This window comes from Vombatus ursinus, unplaced genomic scaffold (assembly GCF_900497805.2).
Source record: "Vombatus ursinus unplaced genomic scaffold, bare-nosed wombat genome assembly UNPS02014167.1, whole genome shotgun sequence".
NCBI lineage: Eukaryota > Metazoa > Chordata > Mammalia > Diprotodontia > Vombatidae > Vombatus > Vombatus ursinus.
The window spans coordinates 1,820,795-1,830,641 of record NW_020953945.1 but is presented as its reverse complement, the minus strand read 5'-3'; the positions used below and the strand labels follow the sequence as shown (position 1 = coordinate 1,830,641).

The following is a 9,847-nucleotide window of genomic DNA, read 5'->3' as shown; positions in this document are numbered from 1 at the left end:
CGGCGCCCAGCCCCCTCTTCCATAGCTGCTCTGTGTCCCCAGGCAGCGCCCGGATGTGTGTGTGTGTTGGGGGGGCGGGGCGTGTGTGTGTGTGTGTTGGGGGGGCGGTGTGCGGCGCCCAGCCCCCTCTTCCATAGCTGCTCTGTGTCCCCAGGCAGCGCCCGGATCGGCAGCTCCCCTTGGAGGACAGTGAGAGGAGGACCTTTCTCATGAAGAGGTGGGCCCTTTACAAACAGCAGGAGCACGAAACCGAGCGAGAGAAGATCGCGTCCATGCTGGAGGCCCAGCAAGAGGCCTTGCGGGAGCTGCGCCTAGAGTCTGAGCTGCTCTACGAGGCCGCTGCCCGGCGAGACGAAGGCTTGTTTCCCTTTGAAAAGGAGGGCCCGACCTACACCCCAGCCAGCCCTGGCTACCAGCCCCCCGAGGGCAAGTACAACGATATCACCAAAGTGTATGTACAGGGGGAGCACAAGAGATAGGCCAGATGCCAGGCACCCACCGGTGGGGGCTCACGGCGAGTCCCTTGTCCTGTGTATCTCTGGGAGAGCCCAGGCCACGCCCAGCAGGGAGCACAGCCTTTGTCCTGCAGCCCCATGACTTTCCTGCGGCGTCTGGGCCTCAGAGACCTCCCTTTGTGCTGGGGAGACGCAAAAAGGTCGCCTGCCTGCAGAGAGCTCCTATTCTAATGGAGGAGTCAGTCTAGACCTAAGAAGGTATATTCGAGAAGGTGGGAGGGGGCCTCGGGGCTTCCTGCAGGGCTTGGGGGGGTCACTGGGTCCTGGAGGGTGTATTTCTTTTAATAAAAGAATTGTGATTCATAAACATTATGCTTAAGTATTTGAATGAATTTTTATTGTAGAAAATAAATGGAAAGATTGCTATTAAAACCCCCCCAACCCTAGAGGTGCCTCTTCTGACCTATCCAGGGTCACACGGGGAGGGAGGATGGATCTGGGGTGAGCCCAGGCCTGCCCAGCTGCAGCTCCTCCTTCCCTGGTGATTATGACGATCGAGATGACAAACGGATGGTTGGACGGTGGCTGTGGAAATGTAGTCCGCGCTGCCTGCTGCCAGCCCGTCTACAGTGGAAAAGTACTTTGTCGAGCATTTTTCACGTCCTGTGGGCTGCCCTTGTACTCAGTGCCTCTTAGGCATCAGCCGGAAGATGGGGCTTCTGAAGGCTCTCAACGTTTGGCCTGACGCACCCTGCTTTCTTCGCCGGTGTGGGGGCTTCAGATCACAGCTTGGGATGCAGAAGTTAAGGGGATCGCCCACGGTTGGCCCAGGCGGATCATTCCTGACCCCGAGCCTGGCCTCGAACCTGAGGCCTCTCCTGCTCTGGGCCCCTGAGCGCCGCTTGCAGGGACAGCCTGGCCTTGGGCTTCATCCTCCCTGCCTAATGTCGCCAGCAGAAACACTTCTGAGGAGCCGGGGGCTGGGGCCCCTCCCCCAAGGACCACCGGCTGGCTGCGTGTGAAAGACATTTTGGGCACTGAGTGGGACGATACAAGTGCAAATACATTCAAAGTTCACTATTGTGTTGAGACCGTGGGAACTGGAGAGCCTTCCCCGGCAGTTGGATTTTTTTTTCTTTCTTTTTGGTGAGGCAGTCGGGGTTAAGTGACTTGCCCAGGGTCACACTGCCGGTAAGTGTCAAGTGTCTGAGGCTGGATTTGAACTCGGGTCCTCCTGACTCCAAGGCCAGAGCTCTATCCAGTGTACCACTCAGCTGCCCCTAGAGTTTGATTTTTTTAAAATGAGCTGCCGCCGGGTCCTTAGGACGGTGCCAAGCCCGCCTGTGCAGGTCTGGTCATTTGTTTTCCATTGTACCAGGACACCCACAAAAGCATGGAGACATTGGATGGGGATGCGTTTATTTTCAATTTTTGTTTAAAATCTGCTGTGAAAAGCCCGGCTCTTCGTGAAGGTCCTTCTCCATGAAGGTCCTTCTCTGGAGCATGAAGTGTGCACGTACCTCTTAGCAGGTGGAGGCGTCAGCGAAGCGTGGCGGTCTAGGCTTGCCTCTGCTGTGCCCGCATCTGTTGATGCCAGGGGCTTGATGGACTCCTGGTTCACCTGCTGCTGCCGCTGGTGCAGTCAGGGCCAGGACGTGGCACAGGGAGGGCAGCTCAAAGCACCCCAAGGAGCAGAGGCAGGTGCTGGGCGCCCGGGCTGGAGGGGGCAGGCAGGGCCTGGCAGTGGCCCTGAGCCTGAGCAAGCATCATGCCAGGACGGAGACAGGAGGTGCCCTAGAGGTAACGCCAGGTCACTTCACACATACAGGCGAGGTGGGGAGCATCCTGATATCCCCAGAGCACAAGACCCTGGTATTCCAGATGCCTTTTTCCCCAGGAGTGGGGCAGAGGGAACAGTCATTGTGCTGTCTGGAGAATGTGCTGACTACCAGCTGATTGGGCAGTGCCTGGCTCGTGGCTCTGGGCTCCAGATCTCTTCTCAGGGCACACAGGATGCCATGCTTAACTCTGAGGTGGCAGGGCTGGCCAGCTGGGCACGGGGAGCAGGAGAAGCCAGGGGCTGGCGTGGCCTCGGCCTCCTCGATGATGTCAGCCCGTCTCCTCCACCGTGTGCTCCCTCACTTGGATTTCTCCTCCCCGGGCAGAGGCAGGTGCCAGTCCCTGGGGGGGCTCTGCCTCATGGTCCACACTGGGGCATGCTTCTGCTTGGCCAGGATGCGGGCTTGCTCACTCTCGCAGAGGCATTGCTGTATAAACAAGAGACCAGCTCGATCCCGTGGCTGAAGGCCCCCTCAAACCTGGCTGCCCTGATGCCTGCAGCGGGGAGCCCCTCCTACGGGCCCTTGTGGACCTGGGCCTTCTGGGTGTGTCCAGAGGCACAAGGAGGATTGTCTCCAACACTGCCGGCTGGGCCACTGGGGCAATCAGCCGAGCCTCTCTAAGCCTCCTAGAAGGTAAGCCCCTGGAGGGCAGGGCCTCTATCCCCAGCAGCTGGCATACAGTAGGGATTTAATAAATGCTGAACTGAATGCAATCTGTAAAATGGGTGTACTGCTTTTACTTGTACCACCTAAAGGGCTTTGTAAACCCTAGCGTGGCCCTGGGATGGGGGCTCCTCTTACTGCTTAGCCACCCCGCAGCCCAGAAAAGAGCTGGACTGGCAGTCAGCCCACCCCGCACCACCTCTGCTTTCCCAATTCTCATTCCACAAAGCTGTGGACCCTCCCTGCCCCCCCAGCTACCCTGCCTAGCCCTGCCCCCATGCCTGGAAGCCCCCTGTAGGACGCCTGCCTCAGCCCTTCTGGACTCCAGGGGAGGTCGAGGCCTTCTGGTTCCATTGGTTTTCCCATCTCCCACCTGCACTCCCTTGGTCTACATAGGCATCCACGTCAGAGCCCAGGGCAGGAGGGTCACACTCCCCTTTTCTGTGAATCTGGGTGACTGTAAGCCCCAACCACTCAGGTGCAGAGGAGGCGCACCCTTCCCACCCTAGTTCCCACGATCCATCCTCAGTGCTCTCCCCTCCCCCCACCCCAGGTAGTAGAAGGGCACCTTCTCCTTCCCCAGCGGATCCCCCTCCCTACCTGTGCTGAAGGGAAGCCCCAGCCCCGCTCCCTGGGCTCCCTCCCGACAGCCCCTGGTGGGGGTTATCTGCCCGCCGTTGCTCTGGACCGCAGGGTCTTCCATCTTCCCCAGTGGCTGGCCCATCCCTGGACCTCACCTGCGGTCCACAGCGAAGCTGCCACCTGGGCCTCTCCTGCTCTCTGCAGGACGGGTGTTAGCCCAAAGGCAGAACCCCCACCCCAATGAGGATACCTTGGCCTCCAGACTACCACTCTCCTCCCACTGCCGGCAGTGTCTGTAATCCCTTTTCCATTGGTCACAGGCCGGGGTCTCCCCGTAGGTGTAGTAATGATGTACGAAGTTCCTCAAGGTCCGGCAGTGTTTCCACTCAGCCCAGTAATGCTCGCAGCTCCGCGGAGGCTGCAGAGGCCAAAGACAGACACATAGGGGAAGGCTGGGAAGGAGGGCCGCAGCCCAGGGGACCATGCTTGTGGAAGGAGGCGGCCCTAGGGTGTGCTGGCAGGGACCCCTCCTCCCTGCCTGTCTCAGGCCCTCAGACGTCCAGCCAGAGGAGCTGAGAGCCCTGCGGCTGAATCTCGACTATGAAACGCCAAGGAGTGTGACTTAGGGCCTCTGGGCCTTGGTGTTCTCATCTGTAAAATGGAGACAGCCTCCCAGAGCGGACAGATGATTTCATTCCTGCTTTTCTAACCCCAGCCCCCAGCAGTGCCTGGCACATAGTAGGTCTTTAACAAATGTCTGCTGAATTGAAAGTGCTTTGTAAAGAATAATGATAGCTAGCCTTTATATAGCGGTTTAAGCTGTGCAAAGTGCTTTACAAATATTATCTCATTTGATCCACACAATAACTGGGAGGTGGTGCTCCTGTGACCCCTAGTCTACAGTTGAGGCAACTGAGGCAGACAAAGGTTAAGTAACTTGCCCAGGGTTACACAGCTATTAAGAATCTGAGGCCAGAGGCAGCTAGGCAGCATAGTGGATAGAGCACCAGCCCTGGAGTCAGGAGGATCTGACTCAGACACATAACACTCACTAGCTGTGTGACCCTGGGCAAGTCACTTAACCCCAAATGCAAAAAAAACCAAAAACCAAAAAATCCAAAAAAGAATCTGTGGCCAAATTTGAATTCAGTTCGTCCTGACTCCAGGCCCAGCTGTCAAACCACTGTGCCACCTAATTTATCCATCTTTAAAATGATCTTTTGGGCAGCTAGGTGGTGCAGTAGAGAGAGTGCTGGGCTTAGAGTCAGGAAAATTCACCTGCCTCAGTTCAAATCTAGTCTTTGACACTTCCTAGCTGTGTGACCCTAGGCAAGTCATTTCACCCTGTCTGCCTCTGTTTCCTCATCCATAAAATGAATAAAATGAACTGGAGAAGGAAATGGGAAACCACTCCAGGATGTCTGCCAAGAAAACCCCAAATGGGGTCAAAGAGAGTCAGACACGACTGAAAAACCACTCAACAAATTCCCTTCCAATTTTCATATTTTTTGAGTCTCTTGGGCTTTGAAATTTACTACTTGTGTGGTCCAGCTCCCAGAACCTTGTTCTCACCCCCATCCCATTCAACTTTTTCCTCCATTAGATTGTAAGCTCCTTGAGGGCAGGGACTATCTTTTGCCTTTCTTTGTATCCCCAGTGCCTAACATATAGGAGGTGTTTAATAAATGTTTATCATATTGTATCTCTCAGCCTCAGTTTCCTCATCTGTAAAATGGGGATAGTCATCTATGTCAGAGGAAGGTTGAGAGAAAAGTGCTTTGAAGACTTTTATAAAGAGCCTATAGATTTTCAAAAGCAGTCCGGAATTATGCAAATAAAGTGACTAAAATGTCCACACCCTTTGACCCTGAGATTCCATTACCAGGCTTATCCTCAAGGAGGTAAAGGATAAGAAGAAAGTCCTCATATACACAAAAATATTTCTAGCAGCATATTCTGTGTTAGTAAAGAATTGGAAACAAAGTAGATGCCCACTGATTGAGGAACAGATAAACACGCTGGGGCACGTTACACGTTTTAAGGAACAAGAAGATGGCTTCCACAGACAAGCATGCAGAGTGAAGTAAGCAGGGACAAGAACACAACGTACACAGTGAGCAGTCCTGTAAACCCAGGAGCCACTACACAGTGATCCCAAGTGAACGCCACACAATGACAAGCAGCAGGCGTGGGGAGAGCTCCACCCGTGGGCTACACTGCATACATTTTCTTTTCTTTCTTTTTTTTCTTCAAGGCATTAATCTGCTTTGCTAATTGTTTTTTCTTTTTTTTTTTTCTTAAAAATATTTGTTATACAGAATGGCTTTCTGGGAGGAGGAGATAAAGGGATGCTGGGAGAAAATTCTGGTGATGCAAAGTACAAGATATCAATACAATTTTATTTATTTTTTATTAAAAAAGCCTCCAGGCACATGGGAGCCGCTGTTCTGTGTCTCCCCTCTGAGCCTGTTTCAAAGGGACTGAAGACACTCCCAGGGGTGCTGTTACTGTCATCACCATCATTATCACCTAGCCCCACTGGTGGGCTCAGCGCAGGCCCTCAGCACCCAGGCCCTGGCAGGCTCCCCACTTCTGTACCAAGATACTCAGGCCTCCTGCCCCTAACCCAGGCAGGCTTGGGCCTCCCACGACCCTGACTCCCACTACTCAGCTCTCCCCAGGAACCCTCAACTGTCAGTTTCCTCTTCCCCGCATCTCCAGCCTCAAGTCCAGTTCTTAGCCCCCCCCTTCAAGAAATCAACTGTCAGTTTCCCTCTTGACCCCGCCCCTAGCCTCAGCCCAGGTTCCCAGCATTGACCACGCCCACCCATCACCCTAAGTCCTGATTTGAGCTCCTTAGCCTCACAGAAAGCTCCTATCTCATACAGGTTCCGCCGGCCCCGCCCCCAGCCTTAGCCCCGCCTCTTAGGCGCTTGCTTCTGGTCTTGTGGGCTAAGGCTTTATCATCTCAACTGTCAGCCCCGCCTCCTCACGCATGGACCCGCCCTCCTCCCTACTAGCCCCGCCCACCAGAACATTGTCCCTCCCCAATCTCTCAGACTCTTACAAAGCACCAGCTAAGTCCCGCCCCTCGGCCCTTGGGCCCCGCCCCCAGCCTCATGCCCTAGGTCCGGCTCCCTCCGTCTCCAGGCCTGCTCGGCCTCGGGCCTCCCCATTGGCCCTCTTGCCCCTCGCCCTGACCCTATCCCCAGCCTGGCTCCCGATTCTTCCCGGCCCCTCAAGCCACCCCCGTGCCCCCTCACGGACCCTCCAGAAGCTCTCGGCAGCGTCAGCCATTTTGCAGCTCATGACCTGTCCCGCCTGTTTAGCATATCAGCCAATAGAAGGGGTTCAGCCTCTCGTAGGGAGATTGACATCTCTGTGAACCAATGAGCTTCCAGCTCCAATTCGACCAACCCTTTCGTCGGTGAGGCGGGGCTTGAGGGGTCACCTGCTCTGGGAAGCAGGTGGGGGTGGGGCGTGGGTTCTGTTTTCCCAGATGCCTGGGGTTTCCTCCTCGTTTCTATCTGTCTGCATCTTTGGTGTCTTTCAAGACCAGTGAACTCGGCTCCGGGGCTCGTTCGCCTCCACAATTCCTGTGTTTATTATGTGCACAAAATGCACATACGTGTCTGCCCACAGGCATCATGAAGCACATACTATGCGCCAGGCTCCGGCCACCGAGAGAGGCGCTCACAGCCTAACGCGCTGTAATGACGATCATGATTGTGAATCGTAACGTCGTAACAACGGCTGCGGCTCAGATGCCCTGCTTACACACCAGGCTGTCCCCAGCCCGCCAGCCTGGGGTCCAGGACCTTATCTCCAGGATTTGTGAAGGGCCGGGCACACAGTAGGCGCTTCGTAAACGCCCGTCCCTTCTCTCTTTCTCCTCCCTCCCCACGCCCAGGAGAGGTCCGAGCCTGGTCCTGAGCAGGTTCTCGCCCCCCAGGACTCAGGAGGGTGGTCCAGCCTGCTCACCCAGGGCTAGGCGCAGGTCTGGGGCAGGAGCAGGATGTCTGTGGTCCTTGTGCCGGCGGCTGGGGCTCCTGGCTCTGCATGCAGCTCGGGGGTCCAGAGGGCCGGGGCTGGCCCGTGCTCGGCTCTTGGACAGTGCGGTCCGGCCCTTTGTCTGGTGGTATTAATGCCACTGTTTCTGTCCCTTCACCTCACCCAAAAAGGAGGGGGCTGAAATCAGATGGCCTCCCACCTCCCGCCTCCCAGGTGACCTGAATCAGAACTGGCCAGCTGGGGAAGTCCCTTACCTGGGGTCAGCCTCAGCTTTCCCTTCTGTAAAATGGGGTTATACAGTGCCAGCTCCTGCCTCCCAGGATGCACCTTTGCAGACAACAGGGGCCAGCCCCGAGGCCTCATGGAAATGCCGGCTCCATTGATCGTCATGGAGATGGAGAAATCTGGGGCACTGGGAATGCCTGCAGACCGGGAAACGGGAAGGACAGAGCCGACAGCCTGAAGCAGCTGGGGGGGGGGGGCAGGCACTCCAGAGACCCTGGACAACCCATCCGGACCCCCGAGCAGAGCTGATGGACCCAGGGGCAGAGCGAGACAAAGATGTTATTCTGGGGAATGGCTAATAAGGGGATTTTTTTTCCTGACTGCTCACTGCTATTGGGTCTTTTCAGTTGTGTCGGCCTCTTCGTGGCCCCATTTGGGGTTTTCCTGGCAGAGATACTGGAGTGGTTTGTCATTTCCTTCTCCAGCTCATTTTACAGATGAGGAAACTGAGGCAGACAAGGTGATGTGACTTGCCCAGGGTCACACAGCTACTAAGTGTCTGAGTTCACATTTGAACTCAGGAAGATGAGTCTCCCTGACTCCTCTACCCATCATGGCGCCCTCCAATGGCCCTATCTGCCTACACATTTTTTTTTCTCTGATGAAAGGAGAGTGGGCGAAAGAGGTGTATTTTCCTAAACTGAAAATAAAAATAAAATGTTTTCAAAAAGAGGAAGCGGCGGGCGTGCTGGAGGCACCGCCAGGCCCCGGGGGAGGCGGGCTGCTGGAGAGCATGCAAACGTCCCGCAATGGGAAGCGGGCTCTGAGCAGCCAGACGTGACTTTGGTCTCATCGCTGCTACGGGAGCGAGAAGCGACCCTGCCCTCCTCCGACTCCAGGCCACGCGACGTTTGTGAGGAGCGGACCGCACGCGCGGTGGGACGGGGACCCCAGCGGCTGTCTTCTCAGCAGAAGGCGGGGACCTCGGGGCTGGAGCTGCTGACCTGGGGGGCGCTTTCCGACGGTTCTAGCTCAGATCTTGAGCAGTTCTTAACCTTTGTGCATCCTGGACCCCTTGGAAGCCTGGTGAAGCCTAGGCACCCCTTCTCAGAACAAAGTGCTTAAATGCATAAACTATACAGGGTTACAAAGGGAACCAATTACATTCAAATTTGTCGTTCAGTCCTTTTCAGTTGTGTCTGACTTTGTGACCCCATTGGGGGTTTTCTTGGCAGAGATACCGGAGTGTTTGGCCTTTCCTTTTCCAGCATTTCCTTTTCCAGCTCATTTTACAGTTGACAAAACTGCGACGAACAGTGACTTGCCCAGGGTCACACAGCTAGGAAGTGTCTGAGGCCAAATTTGAACCCAGGACTTTCTGACTCCAGGCCCCGTACTCTGTCCACCGTGCCACCTAGCTGCCCCTACATTGAACTAATCAGAAAAATGTTTTTAAGTTCATGGACTCCAAGTTAAGAGCCTCTGACTTGGTGCCAGGGGACCCCTCAGAAGCAAATTTTAAAGCACTCTAGAAACATGGGCTGCCAAGGTTTAAAGAAGCCTTTTCTTCATAACCACACTGCATACAGCTTGGGCAAGTCCTGACGAGTCCCATTTTACAGATGAGGAAAATAAAGCTGGGGATAGAAACCACAGCACTAAGTCAGAAGGGATGCTGGCCATCATCTCAGAGCCGACGAAAGCAAGGCCGACTGGTGGTGACCTCCCCAAGGTCCTCAGGCACTTAGCAGCAGAGCTGGGCCAAGGATGCCAAGGCCAGTGCCCCTTTGTCTGGCCATCGGCTGCCTCTTGCCAATGCCCCTTGCCTCAGGGCTGGGAGGAGGTGCGGTGCCCTCCCTCCTGTCTCCAGCCTTCACTAGTGACAATGGCAGAGGCCTCTGTGAGGGGAGCATGAAGCTCCCCTTGGCACACAAAGTGGCTTTTAGCGTTAAGAGGAACCAGCCTGGTGCTGCAGTAATGCCTTTTATTACCTATTTAATCACCAGGTATCAGTTAGCCAAACCTGCTGGAAAGGGCTGCTGCCCAGAAAGCCTGAGGCGTGGGAACGGG

The 9,847-nt window shown here is 55.5% G+C and overlaps 2 protein-coding genes across 2 annotated transcripts in view; one reads left to right on the top strand and one right to left on the bottom strand.

The window, feature by feature from the left end:
- MRPL40 (mitochondrial ribosomal protein L40) overlaps window positions 1-827 on the top strand; it is a 4,235-nt gene extending 3,408 nt beyond the window's left edge. The window contains exon 4 of the mRNA XM_027859368.1: window positions 155-827. Coding sequence (XP_027715169.1) covers window positions 155-479 — 325 coding nt within the window. The 3' untranslated portion in view covers window positions 480-827. The remainder of the gene's footprint in view (window positions 1-154) is intronic.
- A 1,759-nt stretch (window positions 828-2,586) lies between these two features.
- Window positions 2,587-6,865, bottom strand: CUNH22orf39 (chromosome unknown C22orf39 homolog). Its single transcript, XM_027859406.1, has 3 exons — window positions 6,809-6,865; window positions 3,792-3,959; window positions 2,587-2,722 (listed from the first exon to the last, which is right to left on the bottom strand). Exons 1-3 carry the CDS (start codon window positions 6,848-6,850, stop codon window positions 2,594-2,596), a joined length of 339 nt encoding a protein of 112 aa, XP_027715207.1. The 5' UTR covers window positions 6,851-6,865; the 3' UTR covers window positions 2,587-2,593.
- Window positions 6,866-9,847: the final 2,982 nt, after the last annotated feature.

Coding starts and splice junctions, on each gene's coding strand:
- CUNH22orf39 (XM_027859406.1), bottom strand. CDS start 6,850: ATGAGCTGCAAAATGGCTGACGCTGCCGAGAGCTTCTGGAGG. Junction 3,960..6,808: donor CTGCCGAGAGCTTCTGGAGG/GTCCGTGAGGGG, acceptor TGGCCTCTGCAG/CCTCCGCGGAGCTGCGAGCA. Junction 2,723..3,791: donor GTGGTAGTCTGGAGGCCAAG/GTATCCTCATTG, acceptor TTGTTTATACAG/CAATGCCTCTGCGAGAGTGA.